General features: G+C 38.1%; 1 protein-coding gene and 1 long non-coding RNA gene across 2 annotated transcripts in view; both read right to left on the bottom strand.

Annotated features, from left to right (window-relative positions):
• The window catches only part of LOC109046488 (protein shisa-5-like), a 29,777-nt gene extending 7,398 nt beyond the window's left edge, over window positions 1–22,379 (bottom strand). The window contains exons 1-6 of the mRNA XM_042712409.1: window positions 22,004–22,379; window positions 18,978–19,032; window positions 18,311–18,448; window positions 18,052–18,228; window positions 13,344–13,529; window positions 12,974–13,136 (exon numbers count right to left, since the gene is read on the bottom strand). Coding sequence (XP_042568343.1) covers window positions 12,974–13,136; window positions 13,344–13,404 — 224 coding nt within the window. The 5' untranslated portion in view covers window positions 13,405–13,529; window positions 18,052–18,228; window positions 18,311–18,448; window positions 18,978–19,032; window positions 22,004–22,379. The remainder of the gene's footprint in view (window positions 1–12,973; window positions 13,137–13,343; window positions 13,530–18,051; window positions 18,229–18,310; window positions 18,449–18,977; window positions 19,033–22,003) is intronic.
• LOC122134999 lies at window positions 8,261–10,067 on the bottom strand. The gene is made up of 3 exons (XR_006153263.1): window positions 9,328–10,067; window positions 8,934–9,028; window positions 8,261–8,590 (listed from the first exon to the last, which is right to left on the bottom strand). It is a non-coding gene; the product is annotated as an uncharacterized LOC122134999 (long non-coding RNA).
• Window positions 22,380–25,561: the final 3,182 nt, after the last annotated feature.

Below are 25,561 nucleotides of genomic sequence, written 5' to 3'. Positions count from 1 at the left end.
AGTTACTAGCATGTTGTTAGCATGTTTCTATGCTAATCCAGCCAAAACCAGTTGATTCAATAAAAACACAGCTAAAAACCAACTAAGGCCGGCGTGACACTGGCCAAAACCACTTTAAAACCACACTGAAAGCATGTTTCTAGCCTGATTAGCAAGTTACTAGCATGTTGTTAGCATGTTTCTATGCTAATCCACTTAAAGCCAGTCGATTCAGTAAAAAAAAACTGCTAAAAAAACAGCTAAGATCAGAATGACAGTGGGCTAAAGCATGTTTCTAGCCTGATTAGCAATTTACTATTGCTAATGTTTCTATGCTAATCCAGCTAAAATCAGCTGATTCAGTAAAAAAAATCTAAAAACAAGCTAAGACCAGCGTGACAGTGGCCAAAACCATTTTAAAACCATCTTAAAAGCATGTTTCTAGCCTAATTAGCAAGTTACTAGCATGTTGTTACCATGTTTCAATGCTAATCTAGCTAAGACCAGCTAAAACCAGTTGATTCAGTAAAAAACAGCTAAAAAAACAGCTAAGACCAGCGTGACAGTGGCCAAAACTACTTTAAAACCATGTTAAAAGCATGTTTCTAGCCTGATTAGCAAATTACTAGCATGTTGTTAGCATGTTTCTATGCTAATCCAGCTAAAACCAGTTGATTCAGTAAAAAAAAATCTAAAACCAAGCTAAGACCAGCATGACAGTGGCCAAACCCACTTTAAAACCATGTTAAAAGCATGTTCACTGCATTAGCAACCAGGCTAGCTAGCCTGATTAGCAAGTTACACCCAGAGCTAAAACCTGCATGTTGTTAGCATGTTTCTATGCTAATCTAGTTAAAACCAGCTAAAACCTGTTGGATCAGTAAAAAAAACATGTAAAAACCAGCTAAGACCAGCATGACAGTGGCCAAAACCACTTTAAAACCATGTTAAAAGCATGTTTCTAGCCTGATTAGCAAGTTACTAGCATGTTGTTAGCATGTTTCTATGCTAATCCAGCTAAAACCAGTTGATTCAGTAAAAACAGCTAAAAACAGCTAAGACCAGCGTGACAGTGGCCAAAACCACTTTAAAACCACACTGTAAAATTTTATTTTTTTTATTTTTTTTTAAACTATAAGTTTCTGGCAGCAGGGGCGCCAGAAAATGTCTGTTAAAAAACAGAAAAAAAAAACCTGTCAGAAAGAAAATGTAGATAAACCTTTAAAAAAACAGTAATTCTCATTCCATAATTACAGGTTATTCCTGTAATTATACATGGAATCTTTTTATAATTCCATGAAATCTTTTACTTTTAACATATAACAATTGTCAGAATACAGTAATACACCTTTAAAATAGAATAATTATCTTTAAAGAATGATAAAATAGCTTAATTACAGATAATTACTGATGTTATTATAAAAAACACTGTAAATCTAAATGTAGATAAACTTACTGTAAAAGTAAAATAATTTTTGTATATTTAGGTTAAACTGCAAAAAAAAATTCCTTTGATAAAAAAGCAAAACCATTTATCATTATTTATTTATTTATTTATTTATTGTTTTTTGCAAATAACACATTTGGTCAGCATTTAACTACAACAAAATCGTTAGCTTAGCAACATTGTTATCCACTGGTTAATTTTTTGACACTTACCAATTTTTCCATGTACAGTTTTTACCATGCCAGCAGAATGAACGCAGGATACTGCTCACTCACTTATCCACCCCCCACTTACCCTCCCAAGAAATAATGCCAGCAGAATGAACGGTTTAAACATTACAACATGGTATACAAAGACATTGGAACCTACTTAAACTGTGTATGAAAGAGAAGATGTTGGCAATGCAAGAAGCTTTCAATTCTACTCTCTTCATTCAAAGTTTGCAATATTTGAAATCAATGAAAAGAACCTTGGAATTAACAGACTGCTGTTTTTTAGATTGTTTCTTCTCCACCTTGGTCCCCGTCCAGATTTATCTTGAAAAGGTACATACACCTTTAAATAAATCTCAATATAGTGCTACAAACAATTTTCATAATGTCAATTCATGTAAAGAGTTGATTCCTAAATGAACAATTTATCTCCGATCTATCCATCTATGGGTCGCATATATATATATATATACATACACCTTTTATTTTACAGGACATACACTTCCAAGTCTTACCTCTGCATTAGGCATGGGCTGGTATGAAATTTTGACGGTATGATAACCTATGATACCACGGTATTGTTGTTACAGCTCTGAAATGTGTTTTTTAAATGACTGGGTAAAAAAAAAAAAATGTTTCCGCTGCACACAATATATTTTGTTTTTGAGCAAAATTAGAAACAGTAGAATTAGTTTATATTTTCTTTGATTTGTTTCCTAAAAATAAAAAAATTAAGACTGACATCTTTATTTAACCTAAATCTGTAATTAATTACAGTTATTTAATTTTAGTTATATAATTCATATACAAATCATTTATATCGTTTAGTTATATAATAATAATCATACACATAATATGATTTAATAATAACCCAATTTGAAACAAAAACAGAATGTTCATGCCTGAATGAAACAAACAGCAGAAGCGCCTCTGGAACACCAGATACAGACCACATACAGAGCTGCGCTGCGCTGAAACGAACTAACATTATACAGAGACGACATGAAAAATAAATACCATGTAAACTTTTCAGAAGACAGTCAGCTCCCCTCAGAAACACATTCATATAAACCCCCAAATCAATATTGAGGATTTTCTTCCAATAGTTTGTGCATCATGAACAGTGAGTGATCTGCCTGCTACAGTATTTTTCTCTGTGTGTCTGTCTTCAGCGTCTCTGGCCTGTGTTAAGATTCAAGATTCAAGATTCAAGATTTTTATTTGTCACTCACATGGTTATATGGAGAGCATATGACCAGCAGTGAAATGTAAGTCAGGTCTGCTCCATGGACAGTGCAATTATTAAAGAATACAAACACAAGAAAATTATATAAAAAAATATGGTATGGAAAAAGTAGGATAAAAAAAATAAGAATAAAATAAAATGCTTATAAAATAAAATATGCAGGACAGTATACTGTAGACTTAAATATTAAGATGAGCAGGAATGTACAAGAGGAGAATGTGCAAACAGGTTGTACAGGGTATTTACATAGCAGCAATAGAGGTAATAAAGTAAATAAATAAAAATAAAAATTACTGTGTGGAAGTGTCAATGACAGTATATTCAGTATCTTACTGATAATTAAGTGAAGTCATGTAGAGGTTAAGAGACTTAGTTTGAGTTTAGGAGCCTGATGGCCTGGGGGAAGAAGCTCCTCCTAAGTCTCTCAGTTTTTGCCATCAGGCTACGGAAGCGCTTACCAGATGGCAGCAAAATGAAAGAGAGTTACCAGTGTGATTTGTGTCCTTAATGATTTTTACAGCTCTGCTTTTGCAGCGTTTGAGGTAGATGTCCTGCAGAGAGGGGAGAGCAGACCCTGAGATGCGCTCAGCTAAGCGCACAACTCTCTGCAGGGCTTTGCAGTCCTGACTGGAGCTGTTCCCATACCACACTGAGATAGACTGAGTCAATACACTTTCTATGGCCCCTGAATACAAAGAGGCCCAGAACCACAGTATCATCAGCTGTGGTCTGTGGGAAGACACGCAGTCATGTGTGTAGAGAGAGTAGAGCAGGGGACTCAGGACACAGCCCTGTGGGGCTCCTACGTTCAGGGTGAAGGAGTTGGAGGTGTACTGGCCTACTTTCACCACTTGAGGTCTGCCGGTGAGGAAATCAAGAATCCAGTTGCATATTGAAGGATTCAGGCCGAGGTCCATGAGTTTAAAAGCTAGCTTGACGGGGACTATAGTATTGAAATCTGAGCTATAGTCGATGAATAGTAGTCTTACGTAGCTCCAAATGCTGCTGTCAATGTGTGTGAGAGAAGAGTGCAGTATGTGAGAGATGGCATCTTCAGTGGATCTATTGGGGTCATAGGCAAACTAAAGAGGGTCAAAAAAAATCAGGGATGGAGGAACAAATGAAGTTTCTCAAAGACCTTCATGACTGTTGACGTGAGGGCAACCGGACAATTGTCATTCAGGCAAGAGGCGTTATTGTTCTTAGGCACAGAGATGATGACAGATTTTTTTGAAGGAGGTGGGATCCACAGAGGTAGCAAGGGACTCATTAAAAATAGATCTAAACAAACCAGCGATCAGCACAGGACCTCAGAACATGGCCAGAAATCCCATCAGGACCTGCTGCTTTTCTTACGTTCACTTGCTTTAGGGCCCTCTGAACCTCGTCCTCAGACACGGTGATTACATGATTATTGCTGCTCTGACTGCTGCTTCCTGACTCACTGATCGGCAGACTTGCGTTGCCTCGGTTGCATTCAAAGAGGCCGTAGAAATAGTTTAACTCGTCAGTCAGCGATGGGTCTGCAGAGGATTTGTTTCCAAAGGCACAGATGGTTCTTAGTCCTTGCTACATGCGTCGGGAGTCATTTAGCTGGAAATGTGACTCTATGCGTTCCCTGTATCGGTGTTTGGCGGCTCTTACTGCGTGTCGGAGATCATAGCACAATGTTTTGTACTCACTCATGCTCCCCGACAAGAGCCCGGCATTGTATGCAGCAGTTTGTTTACTGTGTAAGGTCCACGCACACGGTCCAAGGAAGGTATCCGGTGCTGGCTGAAGGATTCCTGCGTGTTTGGTCTTTACAGCGCGTGGAGTTATTCAATTTAGGTCAAACTCAGATCTGACTCCATTTTAGTATCTAATCTGACTCCATTTTAATATGACCTCAAATTTAGGTTGAAAGGCAAATTGGTTGTTTGCCTGTCTCTAATTATTATTATTCTGAGATTTGATTATTCAATTTATTCTCTCATATTATTGTACTCATTCATTCGGGTTCTCATGTTGCTCAAAGATATCGCTTTGGCCTTAGAGTATCTTACGGTAACATTCTCGTCAGTCTTGGTTATTAGACAGAGGTAATTGGCTAATACTTTAGACGGCCGCTCCTATGCTTGCTCATTCTAATAGTACTTTTAATTAGCCCCCATAGATTTGTACACACTTGAATAAAGCAACATTATTTCTAGTCAGAGGTCATGACCACTACTATAGGTATAAGTCGACCAACATTACTTTCCCTGATAGTAGTTTTGGAATTTGGTCATGCCATGGTTTCCCATGTTAACTTAGCTAGAGTAATATTACAATAAACAGAGGTTAGGCTCACCCTATTTAGGTTGGCCGAACAACATCCAGTTGACCTAAACAGAAATTCCCTATAAGCCCTTACAATCCAAGTACACTTGAACTAATACCAAGTGTTAGCCGGATCTCTAAAGATACGGTTGAGTCTCGCACAAATTGGGAATACGATCTCTTAATCACAAACTTGTCAGTCTTGGTCATTAGACAGAGGCAATTGACTGATACTTTTAGATGCCGTACCATACTCACTTATTTCTAAAAGTATGTTCTTCAGTCCCCATAGATCTGTACACACTTAAATAAAGTAAGACTATATCTATCTAGAAGTCATGACCATTACCATAGAACCAAGCTGATTAATTTAACTTCCTCTAATGGTAACTTTACATAATCATGCCGTGGTTTCCCACGTACACTAAGTTAGAATAATATTACAATAATCAGAGGTTGAGGCTCACCCTATTCAGGCTGATCTAACAACACTCTGTTGTTCTGAACGGAAAACCCATTATTAGCCTCTACAGTCTAAGTACACATGCCAATGTGTTAGTCGGAGCTCTAAAACTCAACTCAACCTGACCTTACACAAAACAAACTAAATTACATTACAAAACTAACATCATAAAATATTTGTGGTATTACTGTCTTAACGTAATCTACTAGAGTCAATAATTACAGAGTAAAACAGAATAGAATCAAATGTAACAATTTATTAACAGTCAGGCAAATATGTATTATGCCAATTACATAGCCAATTCAGAGATATCAATCAATACAAGACATCAAATTCTCAAAGATGAATCTAAGAGTAAAAGATGCATACCTGACTTTTAGAAAAATACACAGTATGAAGTGTGTGAATACACATGATACCGTGGGCTCATTCTGGCTACAGAAGGCCCTGATCCTTTTGCTGCAATCCTTTAAATACCTCAGACCAAGACAAACATCCCCCCGAGATGGAGACAGAAACTAACAATTGGAATTTGCATGAACTCAGGTCCCAAACCTGAGTGGTTTACAACTCAATGGGAACAGAAGGTAATTTACATGGAGGATCCTGGGAAAGGGCACTCCCATTACAGTAATCAAAATATCTCTTAACTCTTAGGATCTGTATTATCTTTTAGTCTACTTTTGTAAGCTTGAGACCATTGTACCAGTCACCCTGAGACAGTTCAAATGACACCAAACTTGACTGTAAATATCACTTGCATTAATATAGAATATTATACTATTGACCATTCTGAGTGAACCAAGTGGAGGGAGGATGGGTAAGGAAGGGGATGAGAAGGAATTGATAACATATGTGAGAGAGGTGTTTCCTGCACCTCCACTCAGGGAAATGTGGGAACAGATGTCTATATGTTAATGCACTGTGTGTCTTTTGAGTGTCTCGAAGATCAAAGTGTCTGAGGTTCTGTAATTCTTACAACTGCATCACGGATTGTTCTGTCCATCCACAGTTTCTGATTTGAGAAGGTCCTTATAGTTATTGTATCCTTTGCTTGTTCAGTTAGCGTGTTTACAAAGCTTAATGCTACATTCGTGAACTCGCTGACGTCAGAGGAACTCGCTCGGAACATGTCCCAATCTACGTCATCAAGAGCTGCCTGTAGCATGGCTTCAGAGTGGGCGGACCAGCGCGTCACTACCCTCTGCACCGGGGGTCCTTGAACGAGCCTTTGTTTATATTCCGGTGTGAGGAAAATGGGGGCATGGTCCAATTTGCCAAAAGCTGGTAGTGAGTGAGCTTTGTAGGCATTCTTAAACTGACAGTAGCAATGATCCAGTGTATTCAGTCCTCTGGTTGGACAGGATACATGTTGATAGAAGTTCGGCATTACCTGCCTAAGGTTGGCTTTGTTAAAATCCCCCACGAACAAAAAATCATGTTTGTTAATGTAACCACTGAGCACATCGTGAAGCTTAGATAAAGCCAAGCTTGTGTCTGCCTGTGGTGGAATGTAGACAGCAGTAACAATGATTGATGAAAACTCCCGGGGCAGATAGAATGGGTGGCAAATAATGGATAAATGTTCCAGATGAGGCGAGCAGGAGTGTGACAGATTGGAGATATTCCTGGGGTCACACCATTTCTTGTTAATCATGAAACGCACTCCTCCACCTTTGGATTTACCGGCCTCGGCTGTTCTCACCAACAAAAAAAAAAAGAAACAACAGTGTCCGGCACCGACCTCGACAGACGTCGTGAACCATTCATACAAACAAACAAAGTAACATACAGCCCTTTATGTCCCGTTGGAAACTTATCCTGGCTCTAAGATCGTCCATCTTATTCTCCAGAGATTGGATATTGGCTAGCAGGATGCTCGGCAGAGGAGGGCTGTGTGCTCTTTTCATCAGTCTGTTGCGAATCCCAGTGCGTTTCCCGCAGTGTTTCTTGATCCGTTGCCTTGGGTGATTATTCAAGTGGCCGTTGTTCATCTCGGCATTCCGGAGAATCTCAGATGGCCACGATGGGTTGGAGGATAAAGTGTCCTGAAACGGTGAAGCGGTGTCCAATGTCCAAAAGTGTTCCTTTGTCGTAAGTGATTAGTGCGGATGATATATGTGTAAAAAGAGAGAGCAAAAGAAAGTACAAAAGTAAATAAAAAACACAATCTAAATGGAGCGACCTGAATTGCAGCCTAAATCAGTGGCGCCATCTTGAATTGAATAACGGGCGGTAACAGACAATGAAAATGATTGCATTGCAACGCAGTTTGTGCAAGTCCATAACAGAGAGTTGCAATACGGCAAAAAAAAAGGTTGCCAATCGCGTAAAGGCCATAGTATACTTCGGCCATCTGTGCACCGTTGGCATCATGTTATTTTCATCATCAAGAGGGCTCGCGGATAGCCATGCACCCCATGGTACTGCGCATGTGTCGCACATCCCTCCGCGCTCATCTGCGGTTGAGTATACTTTTGAAAGCTGTGCAGACGCGTCTGTGCATGAGACGGAAAGGAACGCTAAATGTGAAGTGTACCCAGGCCATCCTACACACACGTGACTGACCGCTCGCACCAACAGGAGGAGGAAGGGTCAGTGTTGCTCTCTACACTGCACTCAGCCTGAGGGATTCCTACTCTTTCAATCTCTGAGGAGACATGGAAAACAGCGCATACCGCAGGAACAGTATAATGGAAAATATTAGTGGTTTTGAAACCGTGAAATTTTCAAACCGCGGTATACCTTCAAACCGGTAATCGGCCTATACCTACTTTGCATGAACTCCAGAGTTGCACCATGTTCCACTGGATAGTTTATGTTGAGGCAGTAGTAGGTCACAAAGATTATTAGAAGGGCATCACCACAATTTGTGACACCATCTTTCCCAATGGTCTGGTCCACAGCAATCATAAAGTGTCCAGCTGTCAGGGGAGAACTCCCTACAGTACACACAAAAAAAAGAAAGGAAAAAACTAAAACATTAAGTTACAAGAATAATAAAAGAATAATAATATCATGACTGTTAATGTTGGGCAATTAACCTCTTTCTTTGAAACATGAAATTTCACCGTCTAAAGTGGTGCAAAATATGACTTTTAAAGGAATTGTACTTTGTGAATCTTGATTTGCACCCAACTATACAACAGGCATATTCGCTATATGTGCTTAATTTTTGTGTAATTGTTGGTGATTTACATACCCTTTAACTGATTTTAAAGCTATGCCACATCACATATAGGACATGTGAAAGTTTTTAGAACACTTGCCATATTGTATACTCACTTCAATGTAATGGAGAAATGTTTGAGCCTGAAGATGCCTGACTGCTCCTGGTAGGAGGTTCAGGTAGCTAATATTCCAATTCCTGCATCAAACAACTGAGGGGGGAAAAACAGACAGAAGTTGGCAAATGCTTGGGTAAAAATTTCTTGGGTTACACTGAATGCATTATTTACTAACTATTTTACAAACCAATAATACAAAAAAAAAAAATCCACTAATCAATTACATTTTGCTAAAACTTTGTAACGATAATAAATTACACAAAAAATAATAACACTACCTACCAAAAAAAAAAAATACTTCCACTTTACAAAAATATATATATATATCTCCTACACAACATTCACACTTATTCTTTATTTATTTATTTTTTTGGTCAAACTTTTGACGTTACCTCGCAAACGTGTTGCTTCCTCTTCACAGCCGCCAATAGTGGTTAGACCTATCTCCTTCACAACAGGCACGCTTCTTCCTGACTCCTGAGTGCACTTCAACCTTGCCGAGTTGTTCTGATGCCTTAAAAATGATTGCTATGCAAATCGTGTTCTGAACAAAGAACTGTACAATATTTTGTTTGCAGTGGATCTGTTGCTTCTTTTTTGCAATTACATTGCAGATGTTTTTTGAGTCATTTGACGTTTACTTAATTTTACTTAATTTACAAAATTATAGCCTAATGCACACAAGGCCTAAGAGACTATAAAATATGGTATTATAATTTTTTATTAATTATCCAGATTTTGGTGTGATACAGATGTACAACTATAGCATAAAGAATATCCTTTCTACTGATGGGTTTTGGAACTATTGCCTATGTATAGTCAAACCAACACTCTGGCCATTAAAAGAATTGCATAAGACAGAAAATATCAGCACTGCATTTAAGCAGGTATTAACAACTGTCCATATTATTTTCTACCATTTATAACCATGCATAACAGCATCACTGAGCACCTTAAGGAAAGTCCAATACTCTGTAGTACTGTGTTTTCTCATTTAGCCTACCTTAGTAGTGTAAAGATAAGCTATAAAGAAACCATGTGAAAAAGTATGATAGACAAAAAAACCTTGTTGTTAGTCAATGGAGCAGTAGTCATGTCTCATGGATTGGTTACACTTTATTTTGATAGCTCCCTGTTGACTTCACATTGTGTATTTTTTAAAAACTTGCTTATTACTTATAAAGCCCTGAATGGTTTAGCACCTCAGTGTTTGAACGAGCTCTTGTTACATTATAGTCCTCCACGTCCGCTGCGTTCTCAAAACTCTGCCAATTTGATGATACCTAGAATATCAAAATCAACTGCAGGCAGCAGATCCTTTTCCTATTTAGTGCCTAAACTTTGGAATAACCTACCTAACATTGTTCGGGAGGCAGACACACTCTTGCAGTTTAAATCTAGATTAAAGACACATCTCTTTAACCTGGCTTACACATAAAACACTAACACATTTCTAATACTCAAATCCGTTAAAGGATTTTTAGGCTGCATTAATTAAAAAAACAGGAACCGGGAACACTTCCCATAACACCCGATGTACTTGCTACATCGTTAGAAGAATGGCATCTACGCTAATATAAGTCTGTCTCTCGCTTATTCCGAGCTCACCGTAGCCACCAGATCCAGTCTGTATCCAGATCAGATGGTCACTGGAGCCACCCGAATCCAGTACGTATCCAGCCCAGATGGTGTATCAGCACCTAGAAAGGACCTTTACAGCCCTGAATGTCAGCGGAGACCAGGACAACTAGAGCCCCAGAGACAGATCCCCTGTAAAGACCTTAACTCCTAGATGGCCACCAGGACAAGACCACAGGAAACAGACGATTCTTCTGCATAATCTGACTTTGCTGCAGCCTGGAATTTGAACTGCTGGTTTCGTCTGGCCAGAGACGAACTGGCCTCCGACTGAGCCTAGTTTCTCCCAAGGTTTTTTCTCTATTCTGTCACCGATGGAGTTTTGGTTCCTTGCCGCTGTCGCCTCTGGCTTGCTTAGTTGGAGACCCTAATTTCCAGCAATATCGTTGACTTAATTGTACAGATACTATTTAAACTAAACTGAGCTGGATGTTGACATTAAATTCAATGATGAACTGCCTTTTTGCTGTATTGACACTATTTTCCTATTTAATGCTGTTCAGTTGCTTTGTCACAGTCTCTATTGTTAAAAGCGCTATATAAATAAAGGTGACGACTTGACATTGCAACTATCAGTACAGATTAATAAGTGATTATAATTAACTTTCAACTTTCATTGGTCCGTTTTTAACAGATCTCTGATAATCTGTGACAAGCTAAGTGGTGTCAGAAATTGACACAGCTGTTATTCATGTGTTGAAAGAGGCCAGCAGTTTATTAAAAAAAAACTTTATTTTAACGGTTAATTTTTTTAAATCGTCATTTAAAATCTGTTAAAAAACAGATATTTAGTGTATTCCATTTATACAGGTTTTTTTTGTTAAATCATGTTACACATTTTAATAAACAGTTTATTGTTGTAATTTTAAAACATGGTTTCACTAATTTAAAAAAACGGGAAAACACTATAAAATTTATTGGCAAAAACTGTAAAAAAAAAAAAAAGAAGCAGGTTTCTAGCCTGATTAGCAAGTTATTAGCATGTTGTTTGCATGTTTCTATGCTAATCCAGCTAAAACCAGTTGATTCAGTAAAAAAAACAGCTAAAAATCATCTAAGACCAGCGTGACAGTTAGGCTAGTTTTAGCTGTATTTTCAGTAGGGAGTTTTTAAGCTTTGCTCTGGTAGTAGACAGGTTAAATACACCATAAGTCTTATTGTATAAAAGTTTCACCCCCTCAATGAAAGTCTATGGGATTTTAGGTGGTTTTGATAGTCTGGTTTATGAAAACCGTAAGCCGGATCAGTTAGAAAAGATATAGCAACACAAGTCAGACCAGTCTGAAGGTCTGACCCGAGTTTGGTGGTTCTAGCTTGAAAGCTCCAGTCTAGGAGGAGATACAGTTTAAAATGTAGTCTCAGAAGAAGAAGAAGTTTAAATCAGATTTCAGTAAGTTAGAAGTAATAAGAAGTGTTAAGTCTTATTTTGTGGTGGCTGTGCTTTAAATTATTACAGGGCTCTGTGACATTTGTGACATTCCAAGGTATGTTATTCCTCTATAACAACTAGTAAAAGCTAATAACACAGATTTATATCGGTGCTGTATGCTTGCTAGGAACAGTTTTTCTTGGTGGAAGCTTTGCGTTTGGTTAGCTAGTAAAATATGAAAACTCAATTCAATATTTTGTGTACAATTTCTTATTTCTGTTTACCTGGAATCGTGGACTCGCTCTCTTGTTTCATACAAACAGCTCCTGCCATTTTGTTTCGTACACTGTAATGGATTATAAGATAACTAACAACTTCATTATTTATGTGGTGAAATGTTGTGTAATAAGTGACTGCACCGTATCCCTTAAATGTCCATCTAACTTGAACTAGCTGCTTGCTTGTAACTGCTTTCTTCATGGAAGCTTTGCGTTCAAATATTTCTACTCAGATCAGTGTTTCATGTCTAATTATTTACTTTTGTGGCAACCAGCCGTGCTATAAGTGGGATAATGTACATCCAGCTAGTTATCGCAAAATAAAGATGCACATAATCACTTATTTATTATAGTCTTAATTCAAGTCTTAAAGGATTTTGAAAGTGACCTTTATGTACCGTTACATAATAAATTTAGATAAGTAATAAATAAGTAATCAAATGTAATGTTACATTACTTTAATAAAGTAATTGAAAAGTTACACTACTTATTACATTTTAAATATGGTAGCTTGTAATCTGTAACCTATTACATTTCCAAAGTAACCTTCCCAACGCTGCTAATTTCACATAATTATCAGTAAATTATGGCTATGAATAGTGAGGGAAATTAAAGCATTAACTGATCCAAATATATATTTAAAATTTTTTATTTTTTAAGATTCAATTTTGGTTTGGAATTACGGAATTTTGGAATTAATTTTGGGTCTAACGGACAATTGTATTAAGAAAGAAAAAGCTTAAAAATCCTTACATAGTGCACAGGTTTTGCTTAAACGCGGATAACATCGGATCACTATAGAAGCAGCAGAATCTGTTATCACAGGTGCCACAGCAGTGCTCCCAAAACCCGCAGTCAATCGAAGGCTTGTACTCGTTATTTCTGGTGAAGTAGCCCCTACAGTCATCACCAAAACCTAAAAGAACAGTAGAAATGCGACACATTTCACAAGACCACGTGATGTTATGATAAATTCAAGATAATCAAGAGAATTGACTTTATAACATGAACATCGTTTAAAAAGTACAGTTAAATTAAGTGCGGTACAAATGATTTTTGTTCTTGGCAGCCACTCAAAAACATGTTTAAATAGTTTTTTTTTTTTCATTACAAACTTACTTACCGACTGTTACCGTGAATAAACCCGCAGACAGGAGCAGAAGAACCGCTAAAGTGGATGCCATCGCACAGTTCTTCCTCTTCAACTACCTTCTCTTGATGCCCACAGTGTTACCAGATCAGCTCGTGGGCGTCTAAAGAACCTGTTGTACTTTTTTTCATCCTTTCTGTAATCAACGTCATGCAAACACTAGGGAAAAAATGAAAGTGAAAGAAATGAGAAAAGAAAGGAAAAAAACACAACTGTTTAAGTGAAACTTGTCAAATATGTAAATCTAAACATTAGAGTCAGGGTTTGTTTTTTATTTGCTTGTAAAATATATCACAAATATTTTTAAAAACATGTTTTAATATTATATATAGTTTTTTATGAAATTGATTTAGGTAGTCTTAATTTGGAGTGCTGTAAGTTTATACACCCTTAAAAATAAAGGAAAAAAACTTCAGTTAACATTAAAAAAAAAAAAGAAGAACCATTTTGGGTTCCCCAAAGAACCTTTTAGTGAATATTTAGAGAACACCTTCCTCCGCTATAAAGAAGCTTTTATGTGATGTAAAGGTTCTATATATGTTATAAGTTCTTTGTGGAACCATTAATTCCATTGAAGAACCATTATCTTTAAGAGTATGTCCAAAATATACAATAAAAATAGATGGTGCAAGATTGTTTTCTCACACAGAGAGCAGTTCATTTTAAGATTTCTGCTATTTATTCACCATAAGTCTGAAGTTGGCCAGTGACTGGTTGATTTTTTTGATAGCATAATGTTCAAAAACTAAAATAAAACTGTACAAAGGATTGTTTTCACAAGTAGAGAAGATGCATTAACTTTTGACCATTAAAAAAATTAGTTTAAGATGCCATTAATTGACCATTAAACAAAAGGTCATACAACAAAAGATGTCAAAACACTGAGAGCAAATCTGGTTAAATTGAAGAGAAACAAACAAACAGTGGGTCATTACTGGAGGGAAAAAAAGTTCACAAAGCAAGTATAAACTACATTGTAACAACAATACTTTTATTCTCAACAAAATCTTTTCAGAGTCTGTAGAAAGCGTGGGAATGCAAAACCCTCCAAAATCCAGTGTTGATAACTGGCCATTTTGTGTGTGTAATTAAAAATAGGATTGATTTTCCCCCTTTATTTCTCATGTAATGTAAAGTTTCTTTTTTTGTTGTGTGCGTCAGTCATGCCATTGCAAAATCTTTCACCTCACCCACGGTAACCACAATCCTGTTCTCAAAAACTCACACATATTTAAGTGAGAATTTATTCTTGACGTGTGAACAAATAGTTCTGTGACAATATCTCAGATCATTATTTCGTTTTTGTGCAAACTTCATATAGCTAAAACTGTAAATTCTACTTCTTGTTACAAGTATGGTAGAACCATCACTTCTACCACAAAAGACTGCTTTGTAAGTAATCTTCCTGATGTATTCCAATTCCTTTGCATATCCAAAACCTCAGAACAACTTGATGATGTAACAGAAACTATGGACTCTCTCTTTTCTAGCATTTTAAATGCAGTTGATCCTTTACACTTAAGGAAGGTTAAGGAAAACAGTCTGACACCATGGTATAATGAGCACACTCACACCCTAAAGAGAGCAGCCGGGAAATGGAGCGCAGCTGGAGGAAAACAAAACTAGAGGTATTTCATATTGCTTGGCGGGAAAGTAACTTATCCTACAGAAAAGCATTAAAAACTGCTAGATCTGATTACTTTTCGTCTCTTTTAGAAGAAAACAAACATAACCCCAGGTATTTATTCAATACAGTGGCTAAATTAATGAAAAATAAAGCATCAACAAACATCACAGCAGTAATGACTTCTAAGATCGATACTATTAGAGATAAAATTGTAACCATGCAGCCATCAGCTACAGTATCGCATCAGACAGTGCACTATAGATCCCCTGAGGAACAGTTCCACACATTCTCTACAATAGGAGAGGAAGAATTGTATAAACTTGTTAAATCATCTAAACCAACAACATGTATGTTAGACCCTATTCCATCTAAGCTCCTAAAAGAAGTGCTTCCAGAAGTCATAGATCCTCTTCTGACTATTATTAATTCATCATCGTCATTAGGATATGTCCCCAAAACCTTCAAACTGGCTGTTATTAAGCCTCTCATCAAAAAACCACAACTTGACCCCAAAGAACTAGTCAATTACAGACCGATCTCGAATCTCCCTTTTCTGTCCAAGATACTAAAGAAAAATGGTATCTGTGAGGATTTCCAGTCAGGATTTAGAACGTATCATAGTACTGAGACTGCTCTCCTTAGAGTTACAAATGACCTGCTCTTATCATCTGATTGTGGTTGTATCACTCTATTAGTGCTATTGGATCTTAGTGCTGCGTTCGACACTATTGACCACAACATTCTTTCGCATAGACTAGAAAACTTTGTTGGCATTAATGGAAGTGCATTAGCATGGTTTAAATTGTACTTATATGACCGCCATCAATTCGTAGCAGTGAATGAAGAGGTATCATATCGATCACAAGTGCAGTATGGAGTACCTCAAGGCTCAGTACTAGGGCCGTTACTCTTCACACTTTACATGTTACCCTTTGGAGATATCATTAGGAAACACATTGTTAGCTTTCACTGTTATGCTGATGATACTCAGCTCTATATTTCTTCGTGGCCCGGCGAAACATACCAATTGAAAAACTAACGGAATGCCTAGTCGATATAAAAAACTGGATGACGAGTAATTTCTTACTGCTAAATTCTGAAAAAACAGAGGTGTTAATTATAGGACCTAAAAACTCATGTCATAACCTAGAACGCTGTCTAAGACTTGATGGCTGCTCTGTCAATTCTTTATCATCAGTTAGGAACCTAGGTGTGCTATTTGATAGCAACCTTTCCTTAGAAAGGCCACGTTTCTAGCATTTGTAAAACTGCATTTTTCCATCTCAAAAATATATCTAAATTATGGCCTATGCTCTCAATGTCAAATGCAGAAATGTAAATCCATGCGTTTATGAACTCAAGGTTAGATTATTGTAATGCTTTATTGGGTGGTTGTTCTGCACGCTTAATAAACAAACTTGAGCTGGTCCAAAATGCAGCAGCTAGAGTTCTTACTAGAACCAGGAAGTATGACCATATTAGCCCAGTTCTGTCAACACTGCACTGGCTCCCTATCAAACATCGTATAGATTTTAAAATCTTGCTTATTACTTATGAAGCCCTGAATGGTTTAGCACCTCAGTACTTGAACGAGCTCTTGTTACATTATAGTCCTCCATGTCCGCTGCATTCTCAAAACACACTCTGTCAGTTTAAATCTAAATTAAAGACCCATCTCTTTAACCTGGCTTACACATAACACACTAATACGCTTCTAATATCCAAATCCATTAAAGGATTTTTAGGCTGCATTAATTAGGTAAACTGGAACCGGGAACACTTCCCATAACACCCGATGTACTTGCTACATCGTTAGAAGAATGGCATCTATGCTAATATTAGTCTGTTTCTCTCTTATTCCGAGGTCACCATAGCCACCAGATCCAGTCTGTATCCAGATCAGAGGGTCACTACAGTCACCCGGATCCAGTACATATCCAGCTCAGATGGTGGATCAGCACCTAGAAAGGTCTACAACCCTGAAAGACAGCGGAGACCAGCACATCTAGATGAGCCGCAGAGACAGATCCCCTGTAAAGACCTTGTCTCAGACGACCACCGGGACAAGACCACAGGAAACAGATGATTATTCTGCACAATCTGACTTTGCTGCAGCCTGGAATTGAACTGCTGGTTTCGTCTGGCCAGAGGAGAACTGGCCCCCTGACTGAGCCTGGTTTCTCCCAAAGTTTTTTCTCCATTCTGTCACCGATGTAGTTTTGGTTCCTTGCCGCTGTCGCCTCTGGCTTGCTTAGTTGGGGACACTTCATTTACAGCGATATTGTTGACTTGATTGAAAATGATTGCACAGATACTATTTAAACTGAACTGAGCTGAATGATGACATCACTGAATTCAATGATGAACTGCCTTTAACTGTCATTCTGCATTATTGACACTGTTTTCCTAATTAATGTTGTTCAGTTGCTTTGACAGAATCTTTTTTGTTTAAAGCGCTATATAAATAAAGGTGACTTGACTTGACTTGACAATACAAAAGAAGTTTAGGCTGTTTTGAGCTTCCACAGACTTTGTCTCTGTACTTCTGCTCACATTTTAAGCTCCTTGTTGCCGTCTTGCTTGTCGAAGATGAAGCGCACACATTTAAAGATGGGTCAGTTAAATTTAGCAATAGTTCAACCAAACTGCAAATTCTGTCATCATTTACTCACCCTCGTGTTCCAAACCTGTATGAGTGTCTTTCTTCTGTTGAACACAAAAGAGGATATTCTGAAGAATGCTGCTAACAGTTCACAGTAGCCATTGACTTCCATGGTATGGAAAATAAATAATATGGAAATCAGTGCATGGCTACCGTCAACCGTCTGGTTACCAACATTCTTCAACATATCTTCTTTTGTGCTTGAGGGTGAGTAAATGATGATTTTTGGGTGAATTATCCCTTTATACATGTTAAGTACAAGTATGGTGATTTTGTTGCAACATGAAATTCTTGTCACAGACTTAAAACAATAAAAGTTCAACAACATTTGGTCTTGTAGAATATGCTAGGCTTTATTCTTTGTGAAACAGGTAGATGTTTGCAGATCTTACCAGCCTCCAGATATGTAGATGGTGGTCCCGGGGCATATTGTTGTCCCAGAGTTGGTCCATTCGGAATGGGTTGCAATCCATAAACGGGGTGAAGGTTATTAGCCGGGTAAGGTGAGTACTGACTCCCCTGTGAATGGCATTGTGCAGTCATGACTGTAATTCTTCGCACCATATGTACTACAAAAGATGAATCAAAAGACAGCATTTAGTATGAACAAAACCCACATGTAGCTCTTTGTACACAAATACTGACACTTACGATGAAGTTTTCTCATGCTTTTACTCAGGCAGCAGGAGATGAACACAACAAAGGCCATCCCGAAAACCACTATGGTCTCAATAATAATGTCTTCCATTCGATGGGGAGAATGACTTGAATATTTTAAGGTTTTTACTTCTGGACAGATAAGGGAAAATAAACATTAGAAACATTAGAAATTGAGTGTTACAGCTTTCAAACAACCAGTTCAGTCTTTGAATAACAAGCATTGGACCAATTTGCATTCAGTTGGTTCATTAGAATAAAATGTATTATTCTGATAATTAAAAAAATTATCAGAATTACTACACGAGTGAGGTTCGTCCTCAATTTTCCTTACAAAAGACAAACTTTTCTCCATCCTTCCGTCCATCGGTTTTAAAAAAATAATTTACTTTAATTAAAATTCATAATTCTGACATCAAGACAGCTCTCTGTTCAATAAGCTGAATCATTATGAGTCGGCTCTTGAGTCGAAATGATGAACAAATCATTCAGAACATGCAAAACCCTCCACAATCCAGTGTTGTTAACTGGCCATTTTGTGTGTGTGTGTATTGGTGGTGGGGTGGGGTTTTAACTGGATTCTGGTGAATCCAGGTAATCAGGGTTGTATGGCGGTAGAGGTGAGGTGTGGTCTGTGAGAAGCGCTGGTTGTAGAGCGTACATGATCTGATCTTCATCATATGCAGCCTGGCTGAAAGGAGCAGAAAACTGACCTGCTGGAAAACAAAAAACAGTTGTTCAGTAATTCAAAATAGGATTGATTTCCCCCCCTTTATTTCTCATGTAATGTAATTTTCTTTTTTTGTTGTGTGCGTCAGTCACGCCATTGTGAAATCATCTCACCCACATAGTTACGCGAGAATTTATTCTTGGCATGTGAACAAATAGTTCTGTGACAATAAAAAAGAAGTTTAGGCAGTTTTGAGCTTCCACAGACTTTGGCTATTTACTTCCACTTTTTAAAGGGGTCATATGATGCGATTTCAATTCTTCGTTTCTCTTTGGAGTGTTAAAAGCTCTTGGTGCCTGAAGAAGATCTGTAAAGTTGCAAAGACTAAAGTCTCAAATCCAAAGAGATATTCTTTATCAAAGTTAAGACTCTGCCACGACCCCCTAAAATAGCTCGTTTAAACATGCCCCCACATCTCTACGTCACTATGTGGAAATATTTGTGTAAATCTGCCCTAATGTTCACACAAAGAAAGAAGGCATGGTTTCAGTAACTGCAGTTAGTGTTGAAGCAGCCATGTCAGGGAGATGCTTTGTGTATCTAGACGAAAGCAAAAGCACTTTATTTGGCCTTCCGAAAGTAGATGCATTTAGGAATCTTTAAGATTACGTACAACAGAACAGCAACGCATTTTATGGACGACCGTTTCATGAACCAGAGGAGGCAATTCTGACTTTGCCACTACAATCTGCCTCTTCTGAATCATATCCTGTAAGTATGTGTTGGTATTAGTTTAAAGCCACGTTCCAGGCAACCCGTAACCCATGTTTTTCCAACCTTCAACCTGTGAAAGTGCACTGGAACAGCAGTCAAACTCGATGTACTCCCAGTTCCAAGCTCTGAAGTCACATAGCCTGCGAAACAGCAATGGCAGCCCCTACGTAAAATATTGCCCACGGATGCAGTGTTTATGCAAGTGGTACAAGTTGAAAAACAGATTTAATATAACGTTGCAATAAAATTAATAATCTAGCTACAATTCCTTGCGCTCAGGAAGTTTGGCATGACTTGCCTGGAACTCTACAAAGTCGTGAGTCGTGGTTTGAAGTCGTGACTTACGGGCTCAAAAACCTGCCTGGAAGGCAGCATAAGTATTTGCTATTGACTGTTCAAATGCTGAGTTTTGCGCGCCATGTATGTGTGTGTGTGTGTGTGTGTGAGAGAGAGAGAGACGGTAACATCACATTGGAGTCAGCTGTCTTAACCGTCCATGGCTTGTGTACTGCAAACACATACGAGCTTAATCACTGTCTGTCACGCGACTCTGTTCCCCTTCTGGGCTTGAACTGATGGTAAAACTAAGGACCCCTTTAAGTGGCTCCTTGTTGCTGTCTTGCTTGTCGAAGACGGAGCGCACACACTTAAAGATTGGTCGGCTAGATTTAGCAATAGTTCAACCAAAATGCAAATTCTGTCATCATTTACTCACCCTCGTGTTCCAAACCTGTATGAGTGTCTTTCTTCTGTTGAACACAAAAGAGGATATTCTGAAGAATGCTGCTAACAGTTCACAGTAGCCATTGACTTCCATGGTATGGAAAATAAATACTATGGAAGTCAGTGCATGGCTACCATCAACCGTCTGGTTTACAACATTCTTCAACATATCATCTTTTGTACTTGAGGGTGAATAAATGACGACAGAATTTTCATCTTTGAAATGATCCCTTTATGTATATTAAAGGGATACTTTGTCATTGATGAAAATTTTATCATTAATCACTTACCCCCATGTCGTTTCAAAACCATAAAAGCTTCGCTCGTTCCGTTTTAGGAATGAAAACAGCAATTATACACTCGCAATACTTTGAAAAACGATGCGTAAGGTGAATTCCCCTAAAGTGGGAATTTTTTTGCATTTCAGACTTTTGTGAAATATTGCGATGTGTAGCCAAAACATTAAATCACACCCAATACCATTAAAAAAAAAAAACAAAAAAAAAAACAGGATGTGCCCTAAACAAATCAACAGAGAAAATGCAGATAACACTTACATAAATTATAGACATATTATTGCTCATAGTGCAAATCGTCTGCGAAAATCTGCAGCTTCCTAATGTGGGACACTGAAAAGTATATGATAAAAGCCCAAAATCACCTTGATCCATGTGGAATAGTAAAATGCTTTTGGTTATGTATGGTTGAAACACGGATAATTGAACATCATCAGACAAATAATACAATATGATGCATTGATGATTTTATTATAAAGACATTAAGCAACTATTACCATAGACCTATGTTGTTATGTAGATAGAAAAGAGTTAAATGCATAAGTTATACTATATTTTGATGGACAAACATTTTATAAGCACATTAGACCAACAAGTAACAGGACTGTCTTGTTTAAAATTAATTTATACTCCTTAATATCAAGTTTGTCCAAACTCTATGTCACTGACCTTTGGGTGGTCTTCACACAGTGTGCATCCTGTCTGAAGAATGTTTTGCCCTTAAATATGACTGGACACCTGAGAGCTCATATGATTTTGATGACATGATACCACAGCTTTGGCTAACCCATAGTTTCACTGGTGTTCATGTATTTATGGGGGAGCTACAAACACTAGACCTTAGGTGTCCCACTTTAGGGCAGTTCACCCTATATGACAAAGCTAGAACACACATTAGTAAAATAAATCCTGAAACGTGACATCCATGCTGTGTTCGCAGTTAAGAAACACTTTAAGAAAAGTCCGTAAAATAGGGCTTTATATATATATATTATTATGCATTGCATTGTGATGTAGAGTTAAATGTTAAAAATGTTAATGCGGATGACGTACTTTGCAGAAAATAACCAGTATGTTTTCTGTTTTTTCTACAATTTAGTTTTTCCCCCATTTATTGAACTTTTACAATAATAACAGGATACAGATACACGAGAATCGTAAAAAAAAATATATTTTTACAGATTTTTTCTCATACAGTGATTAAACAAACAATTAGACACTTACCTATGGTCACCGTGAATAAAACCCCAGTAAAGAGCAGAACAACAGTACTGTTGAAGGCATAGCAGCTCTTCCTCTTCATGAGCTCATTTTGTGCTGGTCGTGTGTTTCCGGAGACTGCAGACAAATGAAACCACATTTTTCTTGCTGCTGTAACTCAAACAATCCTGGTTAGTGGCTGTAGTACACCCCCACCCCCTACAAGAAACTCTCAACAAAACCAAAAACCACCAATGTAACGTGTGAAGCATATTGTTTTCAAGTTCACAATCATACAAATACAAAGAGAACATGTCTAAAACAACAGATAATGGAGAAGAAATGCAATAATAGGTTATAAATGGAGATAAAATCTGTATCAGCCATTGACTTGAGCCTAAGATTCAGCTCTGATTGTATTGGACATGTTCACTACACAAATCCTTTGTCGTCTTGGGACTGTATAGAGGGAAATGATTGCGAGAAAGTATTTCCTCTAGGAGTCCTGTTCTCTCAAGCTCACAAAATAATGGCAGCTCTGTCCAAAACTTAGTTTTGATGGCACTCTACTATGTTTAATCTACTTGCTTGTACCCAAAATTAACCATTTATACAAACATTTTCAAATAAATAAGATTAATTCACAAGTTCCATGGAATTTTTCACATATTATTATTTTTTTTTTTAAATAGTGTTTGAAATTTATTTTGTATTAGTAGTTAGTGTCTACAAACTAAACAGATTGGTTGTGCATGATTCTAACAATCTGGTTAGCAAAATGATCAGAATAAATACCAAGATATTTTAGATGAAAACCGGGAGGCCTGTGACTGTCCCATAGACTGCCAAGTAAATAAAAGTGTCAAGGTCCAAAAAAGGTATGAAAGTCGTCATCAGAATACTCCATCTTCAGTTAAATCTGGGTTATATGAAGCGACGGGAACACTTTTTGTAATCAAAGAAAACAAAAATAACGACTTTATTCAACAATTCCTTTGTCAACTCTCTCTAGATGGGAGACCTCCTAAATTAGTTTGCTGCTGGAAGAGGTGTTAGTTAGGCTTGCAGGGGGTGCTCACCCTGTGGTCTGTGTGGGTCCTAAAGGCCCCGTTATATGTCAAACGAAGTTCGTTTTCATTCTTCGTTTGGGGGAGAAAAAGGAGTTTGAAAAGGCTGAGCAACGGTATACTGATTCCAAACATTCCAACACCCTGGAGGCGGGGTGTAGATTAATGTAAACATGACTCGTGACGCTCGCGCATATCCCCTAAACACAACAACGATGAAATGATGAAGTGTAGGCAATATAGGTGTGAGACGGGCACCAATGGAAAGAATATTATAAACAAGAGAATAATGATTAGCCTTAGTTCAGAGTCAAGTGTCATGTTTGCAATAAAAATAACCATAATCAGTCCTTTATGGGAAGTGTGAATGTCTCATAGTCTGTTAAATTTTAGCATGATGTGGAAAAAAATACTGGAGTCAGTTTGTTACTTTAGTGAAAGTCGTGACATTTGCCACCTATGGTAACCCATACTCGGAATGCAGATTTAACCCATCCAAGTGCACACACACAGCAGTGAGAAGTGAACACACCGTGAACACACACCCGGAGCAGTGGGCAGCTATATCCAGCGCCCGCAACTGGGGGCAACTTGCTCAGCCACTTCAGCCATATTGAGGGTGGAAGAGAGCGCTGTTCATTCACTCCCCACCCACCTACAACTCCTGCCAGCACCGAGACTCAAACCGGCGACCTTCGGGTTACAAGTACAACTTTCTAACTATTAGGCCACAGCTGCCACTTTATTTTTATCAGTGTTTATATTTGATGTGGTGTCATGATTTACTTTTGATAAAAACAAAGGTTTATTATTGTATGTTCGTTTGGCATTTCATTTATTGTATACCCTTTAAATTTGCTTATTGAAAAAACAACAGCAGCAGCAGTATGGTGTAACATTAATTTGACACGCATGAATTTGGTACTTGCTACCTTATATCTTTACTCTTTCCTTTCATTCTTTTCATGGCTTTGGAAAATTTATCTCGGATGTTTAAAAAAAATCGCACGTCAAAGAAGGTGGAGTTTCAGAACACACCGACCGTTGCGTAACTGTCAGGGACCAATGAAAGCTCAAAGGTGTTTAGGAGCCAAGTTCGCTTTGGTCAGCTGTTTCGAACTCCCAAAACGAACTCAAAATGAACTTTGTTTCAGCCTGATTTTGTTCAAAATGACGTCATATCAGTTCACTCTTCAATTTCGTTTGAAGTATATCGGGGCCAGACAGTAGGCAGGGTTTCCTAATCACGCTGTCATAACAATTCGCTCGATGAACAGGTAGGTCGCACAAATTGTAGTGACGAAGACACTACTGACAAAAAGCACCGTTTTTCAGATGAGACGTTAAACCGAGGTCCTGACTCTCTGTGGTCATTAAAAATCCCAGGATGTCCTTTGAAAAAGATTAAGGGTGTAACCCCGGCACCCTGGCCAAATTCGCCCATTGGCCTCTGACCATCATGGCCTAATAATCATCCTCATATCTGCTGATTGGCTTCATCACTATGTCTCCTCTCCACCAATAAGCTGGTGGTGCAATATGGCTGCCATCGCATCATCCAGGTGGATGCTGCACAATGGTGGTGGTTGAGGAGATTCCCCCCGTCTATGATGTTATATTTAAGATAACGGTTATTCACCGTAAGTCTGAAGTTGGCCAGTGACTGGTTGATTTATTTGATAGAATAATGTTCAAAAACTACAGTAAAATTGTACAAAGGATTGTTTTCACATGTAGAGATGATTCATTAACTTTTGACCAATAAAAAATGTAGTTTAAGATGCCATTAATTGACCATTAAACAAAAGGCCATACAACAAAAGGTGTCAAAACACTGAGAGCCAATCTGGTTCAAATGAAGAGAAACAAACAAACAGTGGGTCATGACTGGAGGAAAAAAAAGTTCACAAAGCAAGTATAAACTAAACTGTAACAACAATACTCTTATTCTCAACAAAATCTTTTCAGAGTCAGCGTGGGAATGCAAAACCCTCCACAATCCAGAGTTGATAACTTGCCATATTTGTGTGTGTGTGTGTGTGTGTGTGTGTGTGTGTGTGTGTGTGTGTGTGTGTGTGTGTGAAAGCGAAACTACTTTGTTTGGCCTTCCAAAAGAGGATAATATCTGCTTCGTCATGCCTGGAGCTGATCCGTGCTGGTCGCTGAGGAAATACATCAACTTTCCACTGTGGATCGCTGAATGGGCTTTCACCGTGGACGAAGCGGAGTCCAGCCCGGGGTCATCACATGTGGTTGCTGCAAGACAAAGGTACACTCCTTCGTAGGATCCACCGGCCGCACCGTCCTCAGCGCGCCGGCCTCTGCTCACTCAAGGCTGCGGTGTGTGATGCTGTTTCGTTGAGAAAGAGAAACTACTTTGTTTTTGCCTACCAAAAGAAAACATGACTAGAAATCATGTTTATATCACGGGTTTTACGTTTTTGTCTCGTCGCTCCGGCCGGACAAGGCTTCACAATATGTTAAGAGGCGTAACTTTTCCGTCACACGCTTGAGG

The sequence above is a fragment of the Cyprinus carpio genome, chromosome A22 (genome assembly GCF_018340385.1).
Source record: "Cyprinus carpio isolate SPL01 chromosome A22, ASM1834038v1, whole genome shotgun sequence".
Taxonomy (NCBI): Eukaryota; Metazoa; Chordata; class Actinopteri; order Cypriniformes; family Cyprinidae; genus Cyprinus; species Cyprinus carpio.
Note: the sequence above shows the minus strand (reverse complement) of the source record. Positions and strands in the feature narration are given on the sequence as shown.